This window comes from Pteropus medius, unplaced genomic scaffold (genome assembly GCF_902729225.1).
Source record: "Pteropus medius unplaced genomic scaffold, Ma_sr-lr_union100, whole genome shotgun sequence".
Classification (NCBI taxonomy): domain Eukaryota; kingdom Metazoa; phylum Chordata; class Mammalia; order Chiroptera; family Pteropodidae; genus Pteropus; species Pteropus medius.
Window position 1 is genome coordinate 18,484,689 of NW_024354502.1, and position 26,461 is coordinate 18,511,149.

Here is a 26,461-nt window from a genome sequence, read left to right on the forward strand (position 1 = left end):
CTCTAAAAAAGACAGATGCATCTAAACATTCTAGAAAATGACAGTGGGCTACTATAAATTCATCTGACTAGCAGCCCTACTTGAAGTTGCTATGGCAATGGGGTATGCTTCCTAGAGACAATTAATATGGACTCAAGTATATGATATACAGCCACTGAACTGGCAAATATATTTTTTTCCATCTCTATTAAGGACTAGAATCATTCTTATACACCTGAGATGGACAAGAGTACATACTGACTGTCTTCCCCTGGATTATGATAACTCGCCTGCCCTCTTTCATAATATAGTCCCAAAAGACCACGGCCATAGGGAGAGTCTACAGAACATCATCTTGGTTTATTGTGTCAGTGAGAAAGAAGTGGCAATTATACTGGAGGCTTTGTTTAGACACATCTTCTCCAGAGAGTAGAAGATAAATCCTACAAAAATTCAGAGACACATACCATCAGAGAAATATTTAGAGAGCTATGCTCATGGGCATGGTAAATCATCCCTACAAGGCAAAGGAAAATTATTACATCTTCATCTACCCAAATGAGAAAGCAGCACAATGCCCGGTAGGCAGCCTCTTGATTCTGAAGGCAACATGTCCCTCACTGGGGAGTACTACTCTGACTCATTTACCAAGAATTACAGAGGGTTAGTTTGAAATAGAACCCAGAGTAAGAAGAAAATCTAAATCAAGTTCAGGCTGAACTGCAAGCTGCCAGCCATTTGGTCATATGATGCAACAGACTGTATGGCATTAGAAGCATCAATGCTGGGAAAAGATACCATGTGAAATTTATGGCAAGCCTCAATAGGAGAATCACAATGCACACTCAAGTTTCTGAATCAGGACCATACAATCTGCAGTGGAGAATTATATTACTATTCGAAAAACTGCACCTAGTATGCGCCTAGCATACTGATAAGATAGCATACTGATCAAGATCTGATCATGAGTCATCAAGTAACCAAACAGCCAGAATTGCCCAACATAAGCTAGGGTCTCTTAGGCTTAACAAATTGAAAGGCTGGACAAGCCAAACAATAATCAGCTGTAAGTCAGAAGTTGTGCATCCGTGTTTAAACATAAATAGGGCTAGAGGATATAAGTAAATGGCAAATGCAGGTAGCCCAGACATATACATCATCTACTACTATTGCACAAGCATCTCTCCCTCAGCTCACATCTATGGCCACATTCAGGTCATCGTGACTACCTGGCAAAGAGGAGGAAAGTCATTCCTGGTTCAGAGGTAAGTCAGCTCAATATATGTGTACCAGTCAAAAGTAGACTGCTACTACACCACAGTCTACTGAAAGACATCAGTGAGGAAAATTCTCTCAATATACAGGGCTTTAGATGGTATACCTGATCATTCACTTTGTATAGAAAAAAAGGTTCCATGGGTAAGAAGTGCCTATACGGACACATAGGCTTGGGCAAATTGCTTGGCTAATTAGTCAGAGGCCTAGAAGGAAAAAAAAAATTGAAAGATTGTAGAAAAAGATATCTAAAGAAGAGGATTGTTAATAAATCCATGAGAACGAGAAGGAAAAAGGATCTATGTGTCACACATTGAAGTCCTTTTGGTAGCTGGACTCCAAGAATGGTCCCTCAGTGAATTTGTCTCCCAGTGTTTGTGCCCTTTTGTATACCTCTACCTTGTATGTAACCAATCGAACATGACAGGAATGATGCTGCGTGACTTCAAAGTTAGCTCAAAGTTAGTGGTGTTTTGAAACTCTATTTTGTGAGAACCGGGACGCCATATAAAAAGTCTTACTAACTAGAAACTGCTTTATTGGAGAGGCTAACTAAATGTAGGTGCCTTGGTTTAGAACCCCAGCTGAGCAGTCTAAGCCTGCCAAGATGTCAGATAAGCAAGAGAAGGCATCTTGAACCCTCCAGAATGGCCCATTTTACCAGTTAAATTCTACCAATTAACATCAATAACACTATATGAAGAAGAAAAACTGCCCAGCTGAACACTGCCTGAATTCCGGATTCACAGTCATGATAAAGGGAGGGACTTCTGGCTTAGTAGCATGAAGTATCAACTAGTTCTCTTCACAAAAATCAAGTACAAGTCTGGATGAAACTGTCAAAAACAATTTCATAATTGTGTAAATCAAACAGTCACATAAAAATTTGAGAAAACCTGCTAAAGTTTTAGATAAAAACAACAGAAGTCTGTTACCTTCTTTCCCTGGGGTTGCTCCCATAACCTGCTCTGACACAGTACATACAAAAAAAAGTGGTCTGCAGAAAGGATCAATAATTTAAGCAGTGCAGGGATAGCTGAGAAAATCAGCAGCTTTGCTACTTGATTTGTGGTGGTGGTGAAAACCCATGGCTTTCAGCAAGAAGAGGTAAACTCAGTAGGAAACAAGGATAGAAACCAGCAGATTGATAACCTAAGATTGCAGTCCCACATAGGGCGAATGACAGACCAGCCAGAAATTTAACAGGGAGACCTCGGAAATGTGAGACTCACAGAAAAAAGTTAGGTAAATTTTCCATACATATAAGGCTGTCTAGGAAACTATATTATGTTCGGGAGAAATCAGGAGAGAGCATGGTAGAAAGTAAAACTCAAGAATGACTTGAGAACTGGCTGACCTTCGAGTGTATCCCCACGCTACACAGAATACTGGCAGAGGGTGGAAGCCTTACAAGCTCAAAATATTTGAGCACAAATATTTGGCTGACAATTAGGTTATGCAGACACAGAAGTGACCCATAGGAAGGCAGAGATATATATTTGAATAAAACAAATTCAGCAGAGGTACCAGTCTACACTTTAAGTTCAGGTAAGATATTAAAAAAGAAAAAGAAAAAGAAAAAAGGAAAAGGAAAAGAAAAGAAAAAATAAAGACAAGACAACTCTCAGGAAAATAAATAAGAAACCAGAGATATTACAATATATCATCTAAAACGTCTGGTTTTCAACCAAGAAACTATGAGACATGCAAAGAAAGATGAAAATGTGACCCATAACCAGGAAAAAAGTCAGTCTAAGAAACTTGTCTAGTAAACCTAGATGTTGGATTTAGTAGCTATTATACAACTTTTAAAGCAGTTATTATAAATATGTTCAAAAAATGAAGAAAACCATGTCAAAGATCTATAGAAAAAGATGATGACAATGACAATAACCTGAGACTCTCAATAGAGAAATAACTGTAAACAAAGAAATGACAATTCTAGAGTTGAAAAATACAATAGCCAAAATATTCACTACATGGATTCAACAGCAAATTTGACATGGAAGATGAAACAATTAGTGTACTCTAACAGAGAGCAATAGAAATCATCCACTTGGAAGAAGAGAGAGAAAAAAATACAGGAAAGAAAATGAAAAGAACCTCAGAGACATGTGAGAAAATATCAAGTACATGAACAGATAAGTAATGGGAGAAAAAGTAGTTAAAGAAATAATGGCTACAAACTTCCCAAATTAGGGAAAAAACATTAATCTACAGATCGAAGAAACTCAATAATCCCTAAGATATGTACAAGAGACCTAAACCTAGATATATAATAGTCAAGCTTTTGAAATCCAAAGACAATGAGAATATATTGAGAAAAGCAAAAGATAAGACTTATCTCTAAAAAAAAAAAAAATGGAATGTCATATACAAAGTGCTGAAAGAGAAAAAAAAAACCTGTCAACCAAAAATTCTATATCCAAAGACATTATCCTCTGAAAATAAAGGTGAAGTAAAAAAATTTGCCAGATTAAAACAAAACAAAACAAAACTAAGACATGTCTTTTACGCCACAAGATCCAAGTACTTAGCTTAGTGGCTAGAACTGGCTCCTTAAATTTGCAGAATCAAATAAACAAAAAGGTATCATTAGGGGTGGCTCCATAGTGTAGTGGTTAGCACATCTGCTTTGCACATAGAAGGTCCTGGGTTCACGCCCCAGGTGAAGCCATGGACTATACCCCAGGTGCACCAGGCCCCCTGAGTACGCCGGGGGTGCGAGGCCATGGAGGTGCCAGGCCCCGGCTGCATACCCGGAGCATGTGGGAGGGGATGACCCGCCTCCAGAGATCCAGTTCTTAAGGGGAAATGGCAACATCCGCGGGTCAAGGGTGGAAGTCTTGAGGGGAGAGGCGTTAAAGGGGGAAAACCCAGTATCATTAATTGTCATTTATAACATTATTTCTTTGGGAAAACACATCTAAAGTTCAATTAGAAACATATATTTCCTGTTTCTTCAGTAAAATTTGCAGAGTTGCCCCCTTCTACTATCTCATGAACAGGATGAGATACAAATTCTAGGTTAATCAAACCCTAGGGACCCTTAATTAGAAAGCAAAGGTCAGTAGTCCCATGAGAAATAATTTCTTTCTTTAAAAAATTCCCAACATGTACAGAGCAGGATGTGCTGAGATAAAGAGGCTTCAATCATCCATAAGAATTTACAACTTGATCAGCTGGTTATTTCAACACGCTATACATGTGTGCACAGACACCCACGCACTCACACTTTTGAATACGTATACTCTTTTGTAAAATATAATTACCTCTAAAATGAATTTGGTTTGAAGAGACTGCAAGTTATTCCATTCATACTTAGGTATTCTTAACCCAGAATTTTAACATCCTTTTATTCCCTTCTAGTTAATTTCTGTTTTTGATGTCCTTCATCTCACACTTAGTGTAACTTGGTTTTATTGTCTTGGTCATTCATTACAGTTCACAATTTTCATAGATCCTACTATTTTATTTAATATTCCATTCCACAAATTAATTAATATAACCTATGCTTGAACTTTACTATGTCAGGCTCACTTTATTTGCTCCTGAAAGGGTTCTTAACCAAGCTAAGCCCTACAAAAAGAGGCAAATAGGCAGTTCCAGGGACAATGGAGTTACGGATGGCGATAATTTGAGCTGCCCTTCTGCTTTGAAACACATCTCCCCACATCCCCAATATTTCCTCAAAAAGTTCTTCTCATAGATACATACTAGAAAGGAAAACAGAGTGCTTCTAGCATAAGCTAAAAAAAAAAGTGAAGCCCGTTCCATGTATAGTTTTCTTGGACGAGTCAGCTAGCATAAACGCAGTCAAGTTTACAGCACAAGTTCTTACCTGTGATACACAAAGTTGCAATTCTAGGGTGATAGAAACGCCTTTGTATTTCATGTTTCATACTCTAGTACTATAGATTATTGATATTTAATATATTTTAGTTGAATGAAATAAAAATAAATCACTTTTTGTTTTTGATGTCCCCCAATGAATCTACAGTATACTTCTTAAAATTTTAAATTAACCTTATACCCAACTTTTCCGTTATTTCACTGGTTTTTTAATTAGAACATAGTAGGCTTGTATAGCATTTATATCATCATTAGGGTATTTGTTCTGATATGCCACTTATCAATTAATAACAATACTTTTCTATCCACTGAACATATTTCATCATCAAAATTTTTAAAGCTATACAAAATATCGATATCTAGGCATCTTCTACTGAATTCTAATTCTACTCAACAGAAACTTCATTCTAAGTTAAAAGTTAACATTTTGTATATTCTAAACTCACTTCAGCATCTGATCTATAATTTAATTTTGTTTTTTAACTTTTCATTCACTAGCTAAGCACCCTTTCAAATATCCCACAAACTGAAATCTATTAAGATTTTTTCTTAATACCTACTTGGTAGTTTTCTTGAGTACTTAGTTTTCCTTTAAAAATAATCCTTTTTCTTTAGGTAAATGCTTAACATAGTGTTTCATCCATGATTAACAAGAAAAGATTTTGCAAAAGGAAAGAATTCCCATCCTAAACATTTTATGTACTGTAATTTATCAGGAAACCAAAAAATTCTCCTTTACTTCTATTTGCAAATCTACCTTCTAGCTATGCACTTTACAAATGAACTTCAGTTAATTTAGCTTCTTAATCTGCTTACATTTATGTTATATAATTTTAAGTCTAAAATCGGCTTCATAATATATATTTGCGACTTGATTTTTCATCCTATGAAAACTATCCTGTTTTTAGAAAAGACATCATGAAATAATTTCATAGTGCTGCCTAATATAGCAACAGAGTAATTACTTATATCCGTGTAAATTTTATGCAATTAAGTTCTTCTTATTCCATAGTGAAACTCTAAGACCATGCTATAATTGGAATAATTATTTAGCATAAAATTATTTTATCAATGGATGGAGTGAATATACAAGAAGGTAATCAATCTTTGATTTTTAAAATTTTTCACTTGAGAAAGTCTCAGTAATAAAATAGCTAATTGAAAAACTTGAAAATATTCTCATTATTACAAGAATTTTTTAGTCTACCTGGTTCAGAATTCCTTACATGTTGAAATGATCTTAAATACCATAAGTCAACATTTTCCTCAAATTCGTATATCGTCTATCATTTCAGTAGCCTATTTTCTTTATAATGTATACGGTATATTAATTACTTAAAAAGGAAGAAAGTTTCCCCTGGAAGACTGGGGCAACTAAAACTCTCCACCATTGATTTTAGTGCTTAAAAAAGATCAAACTGGATATCTTTTGTGCAGTTGCACAAATGGCTGACAACATGACTATGTAATTAAAGTGGAAAAAATACATTGCATTATAATATGAAGATTAAAATATATCAAATTTTAAAAAGTATAGTGTCTACCATACATCAATTAGCCACTAGACATCAACTCCGGACCTTTATCCAGGTCTAGAAGATGATCAGGGAGGCAGGGAACACTAGTATTATGTGAGTCACAAAATTCTAATATAAGAGAGAAGCTTTAAAATATTTTTGGCCATGATCTACGGGAATAAATATTTTATATTGTGAGCCTATAGAGTATACACACGACACTAAAAAAATGTTTTACAGTAATTACCCTTACTTGGTACACTTCACTCTGATGTTTTCTATTCTATCCTATTCTAGTTTCCCTCTTTTTTATAATACTGAGTATGACTTACAATTGCTTCTGAAAGTGAGGAAGGAAAGAGAATAAGTGAAGGGGTTAGGGACAGAGGGTGGGGAGTGGTGATGGAGGACTTTGCCTCACAAGAGATATTTGGCAATGTCTAGAAATATTTTGGGTTGTCGTAACTGGCAATGAGGAGGCTACTTTCATCTAATAGGTAGGGGCCAAAGGTGCTGCTAAACATCTTAACACAAGACGGTCCCATAAAACACTTATTCAGCTGCAAATGCAAACAGTGCTGAGACTGAGAAACCTGCTCTAGGTTATTTAATAAGGAAATCATAGATAAAATTATAAAGCCAATAGTTCTTTTTAAAGCTTATAAAAATATATTTTAAACTTTGGGAGAGATGTCCAACATTTAAACAGAGACACTATGAACTTAGCAATCGAAGACTTATCTCCTTCCATAACATAAAGGTAAAAAAAGAAAAAAATTGTAATTTTCTAACCCAATACAATATATGGGGAACAAATCAATATAGCATGTGAAAAGCAAACTATACCATAATAAGTGAAGAAATTAGTATTACAAAACATACGAATCACACAAATCAGTGATGACCAATGCTGCTCTCTTCTGAAATTCTATAGTACCTATAGTATGATGGGATTATATTGCTATTTATTTTAGACTCTCAATTTCTTGAGAGTAAAAACAATGTCTTATTCATCTCCATATTTTCCTCTAGTTCCAATCTAACAGCTTGCAAAAAATAGGCACTAAATGAGTATTGGCAGAAAAAGGAGTAAGTATGTGTCTGGTATTTAGTGAGACATTGGATTATGTCTCAAAATTATATCGGACCAAGTTAAAAAGTATTTTCTTAGCCTGGAAATACAAGCCTAGTTCAGCATGAAGCAGATCCTGGAAGAGGTAAAACCAACACAGGTGAATTTTATTATTTAATGATCAGAAAAGATCCTGATATGTAGTAGAAGCTATAATATGACATATAACATGACATATAAGGGCCTACAAAGAATCCTGCAATGATAACGTTGCCTGGTGCTATTAACACTTTAGATTACTTGATCCAAACCTGCAATGAAAAGGGACAGGAAAGTAAAGACAGTGAGAAAGATGACTCAGTTATAAAACACACTCTTTGGAGTTATTTAGCTAGGGATGACTACTTGTTAAAAGTTGGCTGATTCTCATAAGAATGATGTATCCACATATAAATACACAGGAAAAAATGCCACTAATAAATTTTCTGGAATTATTAGAAAGAATTTTCGAACAATTAATTACCAAGGATGGCTATGTATCACGATGTTAGGTATCTTTAAAAGTAGCTTATTCCCAAATCAGACTAACACTTTTCCCACAAATAATAAAAAATGCTATCCTAATGATGAAAAGTCAAGATATGACACAATTTAATTTCTTCCTCATATTATTCCAGTCTCTGAACAGCTACTTCTTCTCATTGAATTAGGAATAATATCCCTCCCTATTAGGGATAATATCAAATAGGAAAAGGTTATTTTATTTAGGTTTCTTCCTCCAGAGATAAATTAAAATACGATTGTCCACTGGAAATAGTGTTGGCAAAAACCATACTCTGTGAAACAAATTAATTGATAGATGAGGAGGCTCATTTTTAAGAATATCTACTAACAGCTCAAGTTAGGGGAAAATACAGATGTGAGTGACCTGTACTTTCTTTCCATATTTGATAAATATTTTAGTTCTGCTAAAGAGTATTGAAAAGATTTTAATTTAGCCCATATATAGCTTTTTATTTATGTGAGATTTTTATACATGTTTACTTCGAAATCTTGAAACAAAGTATAAGCCCTTAGAAGGATACCACATATAAAAAGCTTTCAAGTATTAGACTGATGCACATCTGGTTTGGAGGTAGTGGAGGTTACATCTTTATGTGGAAAAAGTGAAGGCCATTACTTTAGCAAAGAATAATAAAAGTATATAACAGAGTCTAAATCAAACCACTAAGAATAACAAAACTATCTTTTTCTTATCTTGTAGTATCGGAATACACTCAGGAAGTATCAAAACTGAGCAAACTGAAGATTATTAAATATAGTTAAGAAAGTATAGCATCTGGGAAATATCTATATGCTCTATGATATAATTAAGATCTACAGTTTCTCTTTATAGATCATTATATTTTAATAAATACAATTTTCTTATTATTTGTAACTTAAGTGCAACTTGTATGAAATGAAGCTAACTTGACTTTTTCCCCCATTGTTAGCTGCATTTTCCCCAAGCCCATTTGTTGAATAATAATTTATCTCTACCCCTTGGTTTGTGGTCATTTCTGTTTTTGTCCTTTGTTCGTTTCTACATGTCACTTTGGGAAAGAATTATTTTGAGCTGAAAGCAACTGAGATGATGCAGATACAAGAAAATTTCTGCCCTCCTTGTTTGCCTAAAAGCTGGACATACATTGGCAAAGGTGACCCCTCCCCTCTCTATCAGGATGGACAGAAGTTAACCACTGGAGAGAACTCGGGACTCTTATAAGCACCAAAGGAACATATGTAACAAATCATGCTAAAACTAGCCCTTTTCTTCCATTAGTTTCCACAATCCGTCACCCCTAGAAGCTCAGAGACCTTTTCCTTTGTCTTGTCGTCTCTCTAAAAATATATTGTTCTTTTGTTAAGATGCTATGCCCAAATTCTAACCATCCCTGTGAGTTTCTTACAGCTGAGTGCTCCCACATGTATGCACAATGTACATAATAAGAAATTTGTTTTTCCCTTGTTAATCTTTCTTTTGTCAAATTTACAGGGCCCCAGCCAATGAACCTAAGACACGTCAAAGAAAAAAAGAGTTAAAGTTTTCCTCCTCTATATCTTCTAGATTAACTTTAGATTTAGAAATCGGATGAACCAATTGGGATTATGACTACGTTATTAACTTTGAGATGATTTAAAAGGAACACATATCCTTATGGTATTTAGCCTTCCCAATTCAGAACATGAAATGAATCTCTACTCACAATTTCCTCTGTGTTACTCAGGAGGGTTTTGTAGCTTTCTTCACATAGGCCTTCCTCATTTTTATTAATTATTTTTAAATCACATTTTCTGGTTTCTGGTTTCTGCTTTTCATTTCTGTTTCCTAACAAATTACTTTTTTGTACAGTATAAAATGATCTAATATTAATTTCACTCTAGCTGCCTTCTTGAATTCCTTTACTGATTTCCATTAATTCTTAAGAACAAAAAATCAATTATTCCTCAAATAGTGTCAGAAAATTGAAGGGGGTGTGGTACAAAAGATTTATGTTAGATACTCACCTACCTGGAGTATTTTGGCATACACCAAAAAAATTAAAAAATCACAGAAAGATTAAGAAGTTAAAATTTAAAAAAAATAAATAGTAAAAACATGAGAAAATATAAAGTTAAATATTTAACTGATTTGGGGATGAATAAAGAGTTTCTGAAGATAAAAGGAATCGAAAATATGTCACCAAAGATGCAAAGACTTAGCTATATTAAATTCAGTATTTCCAAATGACCAAAGAAAATTTGTTCATAACATAAAGATAAAAAACATCAAAATGGGAAATATATTTGAAACAGAAGACAGTTAAATGGGTAAAATCATAACCACATGAAAATCAATAAGACAAAAACTAATTAATACCCAATATGAACATAGGCAGAAGAAATAAATGGAATAAATAATTCAGAGAAGATACCAAATACTCGTAAACATATAAAAAATTCAGCTTCACAACCAAATTCAAATTAAAATGACAAAGAGATAGCATTTTTTGTGGTTTATTCAACTGCCAAATTTTGGGGGCATCTGGCCTTGAAAGCTCAAGCATATCTGCTTCATGAAAGTATATGAAAGGAATATGGAGTGTTATAGCATTTTGGGAAAGCAGGTGGGTAATCCAAGTTAAAAGCTTTAAAAAAAATCAAAGCACAAATATGTATTTGTGAAATAATCAAAGATATACGCAAAAAAATTATGTATAAAGATAACCATTATAGTATTATTTATACTAACAATTAGAAGCAACTGCAATGCCCCAAATAAAGAAGTAGTTTGTGGTATATCCTTATGATAGTGCAGCCATTTAAAATATATTTCTGAAGATCATCTAATGGTTTGAAAAAAGCTAATGATATCAATTTAAAAAACCAGAACACAAAATTACATATAGTATGATATCAATTTTACAAATATGTAAAATATACATGCATAGGAAACGGGGAAGAAAATAGAACAAAATGTTAATGATGGTTATATTTTGGGAAAAATATTAAGGATAGCTTATATTCCATTCTTTATACTTTGAAGAATTTTTCAGCTGTTTTATAGTAAACATATCGTTACTTTTTAAAAAACGCAAAAAATCTTATTTTTAAAACTATAGTTAATAGGTTTTTTAAATATGCCATCAAGTGGTGCAAGAAAATGTTTAGAAACAAAGCGAAAAACAATTTAAAAAATGAACAGACTTACAGAGGAAATTCACTTTTTATAACTTAAAATTTTCTTCACATAACCAACACCATTACAAGACTTTTAAAATAAAATAAATAGAAAAAATAGAAAAAAAAACTTCCAATATGTAACTTTTAAATGTTTACTCAGAAATACAATCTAAAAAGAAAACTCTTATCTAATCAATTACAGAGAATTGTGTGATTAAAATAGAGTAGCTTACCTTTTTCACTGACACTCTCACTTTCAATCTCAACATCCTCACAACTTGTATATTCAGGTGTGGAAGCCAATTCCTCCTCTGAACTGCTCAGTGAAACCTGGCGCATTTTACCACCTTTCTTTGACTTATGAGGCTTCGGTGGTGGAGGTCTCACTGACTCTGACTGGTCAGAACTGAGAGAATCATTCCTTAACATCGTTTCCATTTTTTCCCTTTTTGTTTTCCTCACAGCAGAGCTAGGATCTAAGTGGTGTTGTTTCCTTAGTGAGTCAGTACGTCTCATGTCTTGTCTATCAATGGGTATTGGACTCCTCCGGGGGGTGGGAGGACTATGGTTTGTGGTCCTTTGTGGATAAGAAGTTGGTCCCTGAGCCTCTCGAGTTCTTTCCATTGAATAAGATCGCTGATTTTCCATGGCAGCTCTACGTTCAGATATAGACCTTTGCCTGGATGGTCGTTCCATCCTTAGCATAGAAATCCTGGAATCATCCAGTTCGGCATTTGCCAAAGAAACATCACTATGCCTTCTTTCATGCCGTGCTCTGGACACTTCAGCATGAATACGCATTTGCTCTTCATATGGCTGTGGCTTTACTGGATAACGGGCCAAGTTCGGATCACTTCGATAACGTGACTGGTATTCCTCCTCTCTCCTTTGTCTTTCATATTCATCTCTACTCTCCACATCTTCATCATCTACAATATATTCCTTGGAATGCCTATGACTTCTCCTGTTGGAGTCCCTATAATTCATACGGTCAGATTCTTCATAAAACTGAGGTTCGCGCTGAGACCTCCTATCAGCATAATCTGATGGAGATCTAGGCATTGCACTATCTGAAGTAGCATACTGTGAATATTCCTCTCTTTCTTCTCTTTGGTCGTATCTTCTATTCTGATCTCTGGACACTGATGGACTTCTTTTCCTAAATAACCAAAGAAAAAGAATGATGAGAAGAGAAACATTTAAATAATTTTACATTTTATTAATTCACTATTGGGTGTGATGGCTCTTAAAAATCATTTTTCATTCATCCATCTATGTAGATCATTCCTAGTATTCCTAGTATCTAAATCTTCATCTTATCATTATATCTCTAACCCTTCTTTATTGCTTAACTTGAGATACGTAACTTAAATAAATACCAGCAATAATGATTTATGCATCATAAAATCTCTAGAAGTTAGAAAGGACTGCTGGTTCTTATTCCATCATCAAGGTTAAGGCAAATTTGATGACACTTCTCTGCACATCTGACACCTCATATTTCCTTACAATGTCAGAGGAAGATACTGTCTATTGTTCTCAACCTGTCCCTCTAACACTGGTACAGCCTGGCGGACCTCACAATTACACTTAGTATTAATACTCTTTGTCAACAAAATATTCACATTGCTTTCTTCTCTGGCACGAACTCAGATAATGTCAACCAATAGCCATAAGAAGCAATGGAACTGGAATCCTGGAGATGACAGAAAACGTTTAGAATAAATGTTATGAGGATTTTGTCAGAACATATGAACAGGAGATAATAAAATAGTGGAATCGGTTGAATTAAAAGAGGATCAACATTTGACAGCTCAGTTGTGAATTTCTTAGACAATATTTTTTTGGTTGCAAAAGCAAGAGTAGAGAAAGAATACGTGTGGAATGATGCATTCCAGCAACATCATCACTGTCCTCTAAAGTCTCCTCTGTGTCCCCAAATCCCTTTTCACCCATATCTGTAACACAGTCTTCCAATGTAGGATTCATTAAGGAAAACAGAAATCACTCTAGATTTTCCAGGTAGGAAGGTTTTTAATTCAGGAATCGGAAGCTACACAACTGTTGAACAAGCTAGAGGAATAAAGGTCAGAGATGTTAATACTGCTGTTCTGCACCTGAAAAATAAAGGCAGGGGTTGTCATTAGTAAGTGGCTGTGAATCTCAAGAGTCTGGGAATTTGCCATCAATTATCTCAGCTGCCTACTGTTAGGGTGGTCAATTAATAGGAGTTTGTCCAGATCCACTAAGACTTTGACATTTGCCCACCTGCCTGCCAATAATTGCTGCTTGACAATAATGGCTTCTATGTCTCTTCCACTTTCAGATCTCACAAATGCATCACCAGGTTTGACTCTAACCTGGAACCGTAAAGGGAAAGTATTATAGTCAATACCCCCCTAAATGTTTTAAGATTAAGCAAGTGGATGTGATTTTTTTTTACATTTACATTCTTACATTTATACATAAATATAAAATATTTAAGGCTTAATTACAAAGCTTTTAGGTTACAAGTGTTACATAAAACCAGACTCCTACAGTTTAAAATATACAATCAAAACAGACCATTCAAAATAATTTTTATGGTGTTAATCTACATAACAACCAAATATGTGTTTATGCATAATTCATTTTACTTTTTGTCATTATTTTTATAAAAAAATGACTAAAGAAAAAAACACAGCAATGGTAGCAATGTATCATGAAAAGAACACTAGAGTTGAGGAACATGGGTTTCTTAGTCCTGTTTTAGCCATTAACCAGTTATTTGAACCTATATAGCCATTTATGCTTTGACAGTCTGTGTTTTAAAGTGAGAGACATAGATTATAAACATCAACTCACATATAATTTTAACAAATATCTAATCAATAAGAACTAAATGCTACACACTATAATATAAGCTGGGAATAGAAAAATCAGTAAAAGACCCTTGATTTTAAGATGCTAAATGACTCTAAAATCCTCTTCCATTTCTTAGGGTCTATGATCTTCTAATATTCATACCAGAACTTCGTCAAGTTAATATGCCAAAATGAAAGCTTAAAGCATAGCAAGAAATAATAAGGATATTCCAGGCATGGCGCCAATTTTGAACATGTTCACATTTATTTAACTGGCTACTTATATCTATTTACTTTACTGAAATACTGAGATAAGAGAGAATTTCTCCAAGGAACTCTAAAGAATCAGTTCCTTCTTAAAATGACCATCTAACCTCCATTAGATGCAGACTTTATGTTAGGAATTCAAATACATTTTGGTATGTTAAAAATGATATAATTTTTGCAATCTATGTTAATAAACATATTTATCTCTAAGAACATAAGGTATTCATAAACTTAATTTAATATCAAGAAATTGACACTCTTCCAAGAGTAAAATTTTAGTGTTTCTAAGATTTATATGGTACATAAGAAAATAATTTTTTAAATTTCATTTAGAGATTGTGTAATTTAATTCTAATTTCCATAAAATTCAACATAGGAAATTATATAGCTATACATGTATATGATTTTTGAAGACATAAAAATGGAAGTAAAATGTGATTTTTTAAATGAAAACAATATTACCACTTCACCATGGACTATTAAGATCAGTTCATCAGCTAAAGTTCACTTTTGTGCCTCTGTATTTCCTCAACATAAAACACTACTCGCCCTATTTACAATCACCTACTTAGTGTCCTGTACTGTCCACCAGACTTTAAATTTCTTAACCAGAAAGGACTGTGTTTAACATACATTTGTAGCTCTATTATTCAGTCATTTATTAAACAAATATTTATTTCGGGCTTACTCTGTGCCAGGTATGATTCTAGTTGTTGGGAACACAACAGAAAAGACATACAGTGTCCCTTCTCTAAAGAAGCTTTCTTTCTAGTAGGGGAGAGAATAAGCATATAAACAAATAAATTAAGGCTATTTCTTATAGTGATCAATACTATGAAAAAATTTGAAATAGTGAAAATTACAAATAGTGACGAAGGGAGCCTACTTTCTACATAAAAGGTATTTCTGAAAAGATACATTTGAACTAAGACTTGAATAGGTAATTACGCTGAGTATAGCCCATTTATATGAAATATACTTCATTGGAAATGTTTTGTGTTTCTCGTTAAGTTGCTATTATTTTCTTTTTTTAAATATTTTACTCCAAGCTGTCTTAGAAAATATAAATCTACTTAATTCTTAATTGTTATTTTATTAAATCGAGGATTTTCAAAGATAGTTGATCTCTAGAGCCCACCTGAAGGCAGCCCAATAAGCCTTTTTCACATACCCCTCCTTTTCAAAATATTTCATGCTCCCAAGCTAAGTAAATTCCAATTCCCCATTATACCTGCTCTCAGTTGAAAGTCAAAAGTGAAACGAGCAGATTATTAATACAAATTAATATCTAAAATGTGAAAAAATATGACCACACAAGAGAGTGAAGTAAAAAATTTCAGAAAACGTTAAGGAGGAAATTGGATATTTTGAAGGCAATTTAATATAATGGTGTCCCTATTCCTCACTGTACTTCTTCCCCTAGGTAATCTTATCCATTTCCATCCAGGAATATCTATAATATATTAAATTTCATAAGGACTAGCAACCTGGATCTAAGGAGGCTGGCACATAACAGGTACTCAATAAACATCTGTTGAATTAAAGAATTGCTTAATTAATTCTCCCTTAAATGTTCTCTACTTTTTATGGCTTGTTTCTTTTTTCTGTACCAAATTAAACCCACTGATTTGCTAAAACAACCTTGTTCTTTTCTTTCCCCTACTGCTCCCATGGCAGCAACGGCAACTCAGGTGAAAGGAACTATTTTATAAGTTGTGTAATTTAGGTCTATTATATGTTAATTTGGCCTTTGTTGTTAGGCTTCAGAAACCATTTATTATTTATAAAATGACTTCATCAAAATGTGTTTTGAGTATCAATCACCTCACAACTAAACATTTAAAATAAAACTTCTTTGTAAATCAGGGATTTCTAATATATTTAACATCACGTTGGGTATTATAGGACGGAAATAGAAAAACTATTTTTAAAGGGAATACTTTATTCCCTGAGAGACTAGCGTGAATTTTTGAAAGTAAGAAAAGTATAAATAAAATGAATATAGCGAGTCTTTATAACACAAGGAATATTCTATTTTACTAATAAATAAAAATATTTACTTATAGAATTCAGTTCTAGAAGAAAGGCTATTAATAATTAGTCCTTAGCAAGCTATATAAGTGCTTTTTAAAAATCATACCTTCAATTAATTGAATTCAATATTAAATCCAGCAATCACTTTGTTCTGGAGATTATGAAATTTGCCTGAAGCATGTGAATCATACTGTAGATGCTGATTTGTGTTGGATTTAAGTAAAAATAGAACAGTGGTCATGATTTCTGAAATTGGGATAAATAGTGTCACTGTTACTTAACATGGAATTAAGTTTTTAAAAATAGACTGTAAGGTTATAGTACCTTACACTATCTTAAAGCCATGCTACAAGGCAAAATTTTATTCTAAGAATATTCTTACCAAACAATGAAGAATTTAATATCAGTTGCTCCAAATATTAAAATATTCTGTCAAAACAATTTTAACAACTATATTGTGAATTATTGCATTATATACTCTCCTTTGAATTAAAACTATTGTATTTCTTAGACATTATATTTTTTTTCAGAACCTGATTAAAATCCAAGTACTATATCTCTAATCTCCATCTTTGCTACCGGCCTTTATAAGCAAGCCTTAGCATTTATTAGTATTAGGTGGAAAACATTTTATAGGTGAAATAATACTATGATAATCTGTACACATCTCTAAACAATTATGAAGCATTTAACAGTATTTAACCCATAATTTATAATTCATAGAAAGGGAGCAATTCATCTAAGATGTTATAGTTCACTTAATCCTTCAAAGATCCTGAGACATTAAAAAGGAGAATCCAAAATTATGCCTTTCTTTAGAATAAAATGTTTGTAGTATTACACATTGCCTTAATTTTTACCTCTATACATTCATTCTATCAATCTCTATATCTGACTGATGATACAATATCAGTATGTAGTTATATTCACTTTATATTTATCTAATATCTGTTCATCTTCTCTTTACTGAAACCTAGGCTGTTAAATTATTTTCTCTTTCATCATATTATAAGCATTTTAACTAGAACCAGTTTACAAAAAAATCGCATCTAGAAATATCTTATTTCTACTTTAATCAGTAGCATTTCTGTTTGTTACTTATAACTTTTTGTCACAGGGCTAACCAATCTATTTCTGAATATTCTACCTATGTATTCACATTTTATTGGGCATAACAGTTTGTGTAAGAAGCTCTACCAATAAGTTTCCTTAAAATTCCATGTCTAAAAATTATGCTGACTAATGGGGAAATTCCAAAATCAAAGATTCCTTCCCAATTTAAGTCACTTTCTCAATTTCTCAGAGGCAGTCTCAATTTATACTTTATGTTAATTTATCATATTTTCCAATAGTTTTTATTTTAATATTTACAACCTTTACTATTCCATGTGGTTTGTTATTATATCATTTATATATAGCAATTCTGAACTTACATACTATAAAATAATCAAATTTCTGAAAATATAATCCAATAAATATTTAAAAACATAAAGATAATAAAAGGTTAGATGGAAACTTAACTTTTAATATTTATACATTTATAATTCTTAAGACATATAGATTTTATGAACTATCATGACACTAAAAGTAGAGTGAAGAATTTAAACATTACTAATTTTTGTAAATTCAAATTTTATATTAGTACAGTTAAGTACTATCTATATGAAAATCTCTTGCTCATAATCTTTATTAGTAAAGATTATTAAATAATTGTCATTTTATAAGTAAAAGAATAGAAATGACATTTAAATAATCAATAATCTGAAAAAAGACCTCCATCTTTTTTAAAGCTTTATAAACTAAATGATGCCTCATTTGCTAAATAAACTAAATGATGCCTCATTAATTCAATTATACATGCTAACCATATCGTTTAAACATAACGTAATCAAATTCAGAAATTTGAAGCTGTTAAGGCACATTAAATCAAAGATTTAACAGAAGTATACGATCCTGTAAAACATGAAATATATATGTTCCATTTCTATAATTTCTACAAAAAGCTTTTAACAAGTCAAATCATTTATATTCATTAAAAATCATAAAACAGATCAATCTTTTTTACATATCACAATATTTAACATATTATTATAGTTTTACCTTTTGCTCAACCAATGCACATCTGTCGAGCATGAAGCATCATGTTGACAAAAATACATTAACACAGAGCCAGGCAGTGCTTTCATTTAATCCTTCTAGCTCTAGCAAAATCACAGGAATCATCCTTAATCAGATGATTTGAAAGTCTCTGCTTGCTCACAATTATTGTATTTCAAAAGTCAATTACTAAAAAGTTACACATAAAACAACACTTATTCACAGGTGCAGTCATAAAATGCTCTAGTGATGGGCCTGTTAAGGTTACTCTTTAATGTTGTTACTATGTGGCTGTATATAGCTCCAGGTCAAGTAAGAATGTACCCTGTAAGGAGGATTATGGTATTTAGCTGATTAGTGCCTCACAATACTGAACACCAAATGCCTCCTACATCTAAGGTATTCCTGGGCATCACATTTAAAATGAAAAGATTCAGAAATGTGTAAACCATGTTCTTCTATATGAATTACGCTATTTTTAAAATAACAAAATTCATTGTGTTTCTTATTGATAATCCTACGGCTCTGCTTTCACTATAAAATGTATAGTGACAATAAAAGTTGGTAATGGTTTAATAGGTTTACTCTACAATTTCTTCTCAATTATTCAATAACAAATTTCTTAATCTTTACAAAAAAAATACTTCCCCAAGAAGGTAATGGAATAGGAAATAGCAGTTTCTGTGAAAATTTAATTAAAAAAAAAAAATGTGTTCCGTGAACTGGGTGTTTGGTTAGACAATGTTTAAATCAAGCTTTTCTCACTTTCTCACTTAACCTCTAGGTGCCTCTATTTAGTCATTCATAAAAATTAAAAATAGAAAAGAAGATTCTCTTGCACTAAAAGTCAATTATCTAGATGTTACAATTACACTTTTGAGAATTATATTTAAGGCATTCCAAATAAACTTAAATAAAACTGAGAAAAGGCCAGTGTTGAAGGGTAGAGAGAAACGCAGAAGTACTGCATTGTTTTCTGGTCTCCCAAATTTCAAGTTTAAATGAGGGTCTAGGGATAATGTGGTAGCACTATTTAACTATCTGAGCAGTATTCATCTACAGGATTCTGTCCTAGAATTAACTATAGATCTTGGAGAGACTGTGGGAGGAATAGGGAAAAATAAGTCTTTTTCCCCTCCAAGATTCCTAAGAAACGCTTGTAGATTCTTCAAACAAAAATGCAATATAAATTCAAAATAATTCATCTTCATAGAAAGGCTAACCAATAATAAAATCCATCCATTTAGACCCCATGGTTCATATCAAACTGAAAAAGGAATTCCACAGAATATTCTGATTCTTCCAAGTTGATAGTCCAGATTTCAAAAATAACATTACAGCTGATGCTTCAAAAGCTAAATTTTTTTACTTTCCCTTCCACTCACTTTTACTACCTCAGTGAGTTCTCTTGGCAGTGTTATCCCAACAGTAATGCACACTCTGCTGCCAATTATCTCCTCTACCATTAATCTTGTTTCTAGCTCCTCTTTTAAGTCCACACAGACTCATCGTATTACTTCTTATACCACTACTGCTTTCCCTCTACTCTCTAATGATATTTCTAGGTCTCTAATTTCCTCCTCCCTACGCTTCAGAGAGTTATATCATACTTTTAGGACTATTTTCCCCATTTGTAACTCAACTTTTACATTTAAAAAAGGTTCCCTGGGTAAGTACTTCCCATTCACTCAAATTTATGGGGACCCAATTTGGGCTTTAAAAAGTTTTCATGAGAATAATTATATCTTTAGTATCCATTGACTTCTTCAGAAGTACAAAATAAAAAGTCTATGAATCAGATACTAGTTTTAATTAATTTTCATTGTATTTACACCAATATTTTCAATTTACAGTTGAAAGATACTTTGTATATTCAAATCTCTAAAAACCAATGCACAAATGATACTATAGAAATCCAGACTAGGAACCATTCTATACTAGGAGATAATTTAAACCTATAGTGATTTTATTTCCCTTGTGTCTATGGCAGGCAGCCTTAGAAACAATCCTACAATAAAAAAGATTAACTGAAAATAATACAAAGAAGATAGAAGAAATAGAAGAGGAAAAAAAAAGTATAAATAAATATAATCAACAACTACTTTCCATAATCATCAGTAAAAGCCTCCAGAAAGTTATTTTATTTCATTCTTCCTTGTCACCTTTATATTTTTTTAATATTAGTTCTTTTATTAAATTCCAATTATCGCTTTAATACACTTATTCCATTATTTCTTCCTTTTTTTATTCCTAAGAGACCAAGATTTTTTATTAGGGGCTAAAACCACAGTTATTCAGAGAAGAGAAACCCCTTCTCATAAAAGGAAACAAACACAGCTAGAGGTATATACCAAAGAAGAAAGGTGCTTCTTACCTGCACAGCAAACATTTATAATTAATTTTCATCTTAAGTGTTTATTTCCTTATTGGGAAAAATAATCATATAGTCTTTTACAATATGGGAAATACACATAAGTGGGTTTAAGTAGAAGCAGTATTTTCCATCTCAGTTAATAGCAATTCTTTCCCTCTACTTGCTTCTCCAATCCATAAAGAAATTCTGTTGGATCTACCATCAGATTATATCTAGAATCCAAACACTTCTACACCTTGACTAGTACAAGCCTGGTGAAGTCACCATCGTTTTTTGTGTGAATATCTGCAAAAACTTCCTAACTTGTCTCTCTGCTTCTACTCTGTCATACTCCTCTGACTCAGTCTCAACATAGCAACAAGAATTGAAGTCAGATCAAATCATTAACATAATTGAAACCCTTCAGTAACTCCCCATTTTGCTTACAAGGCCTATGGGATCTGGCACCCATTACTCTCTAGTCTTCTTTTCTACCACTTGCCCCTGGCTCACTCAGACCCAGCCAGGCTGGCTTCCCTGCCTTCTCTTATTTTAGGGCCACTGCTCTGGCAGCTCCCTCTGCCTGGAATGCTGTTCCCCCAGGTTGCAGTAGAGATGCCTTCTGGTCTTCTAGTCAGTAGAGACCTTCTTCGAGTCTTCCTTTAAATATCACTTTCTCAAGAAGGCCCACTCTGAACACCATATAAAATATTTCAATCTCCACCTCCACTTCCTGCACTCCCAATCCCAATCCCCTAACCTACTTTACTTTATCTTTTTCATAACATTTATTACCTTCTAGTTATGGTATGGATTGTCTTTGTTGTGACAAGATTTTTTTACACTATGTTAAAAATAAATTTCATTTGCCCAATTAGATAGCTTATCTATGACATAAACTTAATAGTATTAGCCAAAACTCACACTAATTTTCCTTATTTGTATTTCACCTTGAAAAATAAACTCACAAATTACCCAAAATACTACTCCTAAATAAAGAAGTAAAAGACATGCCTTCAATGTATGAGTCTTGAGAATGTCAATCTCTTCACTCAACCAACTACTAGATATCTTTTTTGTGCTGTTTTGTTGATTTGTAAGAATGACTGAGAGTTTACGTGGTTGTTTTTCAGAGACGTTGAGAAAACTACATTGCTTGAGATAGGGAGAGATGAGGAGTTAAAGAAAAGCTGTTTCTTAGTAACAGAACAGAAAGAATCTTTAAAAAATAGAGCTACAGCTCTGTCGATTAGCCTGACACTAATCTGCATGAGAATACAACTCATTCGAATGATTTTAGAAAGTGACAGGTACAAAGAAAGTACTTACTAAACAAGATTTTTCTTGGAGGAGAATTTATAATAACAAATGAATACAATACTATTTGGAGCAACTTCCATGACAGAACAAAAAGAAAATATGTTTCATTTAGCACTTGGAGTCTTCATTATCCCAGTATTTGTGGTAATAAAATTTTTTCTACATAATTCTTGTATATTTAGTCAATAAATACACACATAGCATGTTACATATCTTGATATAAAGCCAAAGGAACTGATATAAGTATTTCTATATGATTTGCAAATCTGATTTGACTAAATTAGATCAATTAAAGGAACCTAATTTATCTTCGAGTTAAAGGAATATTCTTTCTCAAACAGAGAAAACAGCACCTAACATTTGCATGCCAGCAGGATGGTGTTCCTTAGTTCTCTATACCAATATTGCATTGTTTCAAATTAGGCATCATTCAGCCCCACTGTTTACATATGCAGTGTATTCTCTTCAAGATAGATAGACACTTGTGATTCCTTAATTCTTTAAGATCAGTAAAATACTATAAAGTGGACTTGTTAGCAGATTCTCTTCAAAAGTGGTATGTATACAATTATATCTTAGGTTCCCATTGCTTTCACTCCACTCCCAGTCTAAGAAAGCCTGCCCAAAATGCGTATATCTACATCACAAAAGCATTAAAGCGTAATTAGAAATTTTCAAGAAGGCGTACTGAAGAAGATAGCATTATACCCCAGAGAGCAAAACTTCCATAAAACACCCTCTTTTAAATAATTACCCTTTTTCCCTGAAGTAATTCTTCCTCTAATAAAGCTCTTTTAGCCTCTTACCAGCTTGACCCAATACTCCTCTACAAAATCCTCTGTCATTGATGTATTACAGGCAGGAAAAAAAAGAAAACCGTGATGCTTCCTGAAGGCAGGCCCCAAAAAAGTAGAGGTGGAATGTGATGGAAGACACTGATGGGGCCGAACTTTGTGAAATAAGTTCATTAAATTTCATCGAGTGCTTTTGTTTGGTTTGATAATATTTAAAATATGATGTTCTCTTTTAAATACCACATTTAAAGGAGGGATATCCATGAAGAAGCATGTCTGAGACAATGAGGATGATGAGACACCCAGATTAGAAACTAGAGTTAAGACTTTCATATGAATGTAGACATGCTTTTCATATAAATTCTCCCAAGATAAATTATTCTTTTTTTACCACTTTTATAGCAAAGTTTCTTTAGCAGTCTTCAAACAACTGACAGAAAATAATATCACATTGTGAAGGTACTTGCTTAACCTTTAATTTATGCCTATTCTCTAAAAATGTGTTAGGTAACAGGCTAAAAATAGGTGAATTTTTACATTACTTAAAGCCTTCTGAATGAAGATAATAGAAAATGTACTCTGGAAACAACCCTAATGAATATGTTGTTTGGCTCGATATCATATATTTTCTTTCTTTTTTAGAAGAGAAAGAATGTCTTCTCAGCCTCAGCTTTGTGGTTTGGATGGAACTGGCTTCACTTGCCCTAGAGGTGAGTCATGACTAGCAGAGTACCATCCCTGCATAAGACTACCACAATGACCAAGGCTGGTCCAATTACAGGGACCCTTAAGGACATCTGTCTGAGAGTGCTGAGACACAGATTTCCTGTTTTATAACAGGATTCATGTAACTCGCAGAGAGCTACTTGAAGTCAATTTAGGGTCACGAATTGGAGGGGTATTTCCAAAACGGAGTCAATATCCACTTAGTGTCATTAAAAATAGAAAGAAATTAGGTCCTAAGTCACATTATATGAAATTCAGGATCAATTCTTACCTGAAGCAACATGTACATCTGGAGTTTTCAACCAGGTAAATCAATAAATCCCCCCTTATTTTTTAAAGCAATCTCAGTTGGGTTTTCTATTACTTGCACCTGAAATCTTCTTGGCTAACAGAATCCATGATACAGACTCTAAAGTCTGTATGTTACTTTCTCATCAGTTGTCATGATGTTTATGAACTCAATTTTATGGAAATTGGTATTTTCCTGGTGAAAAGAAAGTACTCTGGGACCTTTATATATCCTGTAGTCACGTGGTTTCTTTAAAGTATTTCCTATTTCTAATTTTACACTAAAAAAGTAATTTAATGAGATCAAAATATTTTCTGAGATCAAAAATATCACAATATTGCATGTTTAAAATTACATTTCATCCAATTATGACTTGTTCTAGTTAAGGCTAGAAAATAATAAAAAACAAATCACACTCAACATGTCTCAAGCAACAGCCACAAGCTGCTTTATTTTTTTTTAAGTAATTCACATTACTTAAAAATTCACCCAACTTCTAAGCTAATTTGGAAATCGGCAAAAGAGTAGATGGCACATAGAATACTATCTTTTGTTGATAAAACTGTAAGTGGAGAATTGGCCTGTATCTACGTAAAAGTGGGCTTCCTGATACCAAGCCTCACCATCAGATAAACACTCCTATCCAGGCACGGATAACACTGGCCTAAGACTATTTATTTTATAGCCTGTCCCTGTAAAACTTGAGGCAGGAACAGGAGAGAATTCATGCTCTCTGTGAACAGCTTGTTCCCAAGAGAAAGAGGAAAGGAAAACAAAGTGCTACTTATGTTCGTTCCTTGTCCCGAACGGTGGAGTGGACCTGAGAGTTCAGGGAAGCGGGGATATTATTTTAGTGCCGCTCTTACCATGTGGAAGGAAACACAGGAGTAAGGCAGGAGGGGATCCCACTGAACCCTAGAACATTTACGTCTGGAATGGTGTTAAGTTGAAGCAGCCTAGAAAAAGTGCAGTGGTTAGCCAAATGGCTACCACTATTCATCCAGATACTTCATCACATCCTTAATATAGACCATGACATTTAGCAGGAGCTCAGTCAGAGAAAGAAAGAGAGTAAGGGAGGAAAAAAGAATTCTCTCTCAATCGTTGACTATAGTTAATGTTACTTTTCAAAACAACTAACAATTGGAAAACAAACTCAAGTTTTAATTTAATGATATCTGAAAGTCTCTGCAATTCTTTAAAAATGGCATTCCACCCCAACCTACAATCTTATTAGAGTTGCATGTTGTGACAGATTTAGGTGTATTTAGAAAATCAGAACATGTTAGAGCTTAAAAAAAAATACTTGGTACATACAATTTCCTAAGATCCAATGGTTAGTGTAATGACAGACGGAAACAGAGTGTCAAACTGCATTTAAAGTTCCCCAGATTCTCTATATAGAAAACTGTAAAGACTCCACAAGAACACTGCTAGAAACAACAAGCAAATACAGTAAAGTTTCCGGATATAAAATCAAAGTTCAAAAGTCCATAGCGTTCCTATACTCTAATACTGAAGTGTCAGAAAAAGAAGTGGAAAAAATAATTCCTTTTGCAACAAAAAGAATAAAATACCTAGGAATAAATTTAACAAAACATGTGAAGGGCCTATATAATGAAAACTACAAGACCCTATTAAAAGAAATCAAAGAAGATACAAAGAAATGGAAAGATATTCTGTGTTCCTTCGTGGATTGGAAGAATCAACGTAGTTAAAATGGTCGTATTATCTGAAGCAGTATATAGATTTAATGCAATCCCCATTAAAATCCCATCGGTAATTTTTAAAGAAATAGAACAAAAAATCATCAGATTCGTATGGAAGCACAAAAGACCCCGAATTGCCAAAGCCATCCTGAGAAAAAAGAATGAGGCTGGAGGCATCACTCTGCCTGACTTCAAATTATACTACAAAGCGACAGTAATCAAAACGGCATGGTATTTGGCAGCAAAATAGACACATGGACCAGTGGAACAGAATCGAGAGTCCAGAAGTAAACCCATATTTATATGGGCAAATGATTTTTGACAAAAAAGCCAAAAAAACATGCAGTGGAAAAAGGAAAGCTTCTTCAATAAATAGTATTGGGAAAACTGGAAAGCCACCTGCAAAAGAATGAAACTAGACTGTTGTCTATCACCACATACCAAAATTAACTCAAAATGGATTAAAGACCTCAATATACGACCCGAAACAATAAAATGCATAGAAGAAAACATAGGAACTAAAGTCAAGGACCTTGAACTTAAAGAGGATTTTATGAATTTGATCTCAAAGGCAAGGGAAGTAAAAGCAAAAATAAATGAATGAGACTACATCAAACTAAAAGGCTTCTGCT

At 33.3% G+C, this 26,461-nt stretch overlaps 1 protein-coding gene across 21 annotated transcripts in view; it reads right to left on the reverse strand.

Moving 5' to 3' along the window:
• Window positions 1-26,461, reverse strand: part of RIMS2 (regulating synaptic membrane exocytosis 2) — a 548,506-nt gene that overhangs the window by 278,726 nt on the left and 243,319 nt on the right. For 19 of the 21 annotated variants that reach the window (XM_039854030.1, XM_039854006.1, XM_039854009.1 and 16 more), the window contains one exon: window positions 11,631-12,556. In XM_039854030.1, coding sequence (XP_039709964.1) covers window positions 11,631-12,556 — 926 coding nt within the window. Of the gene's footprint in view, window positions 1-3,148; window positions 3,155-11,630; window positions 12,557-26,461 lie in introns of those variants that run through there. The other 2 variants (XM_039854027.1, XM_039854025.1) reach the window with 2 other exon arrangements.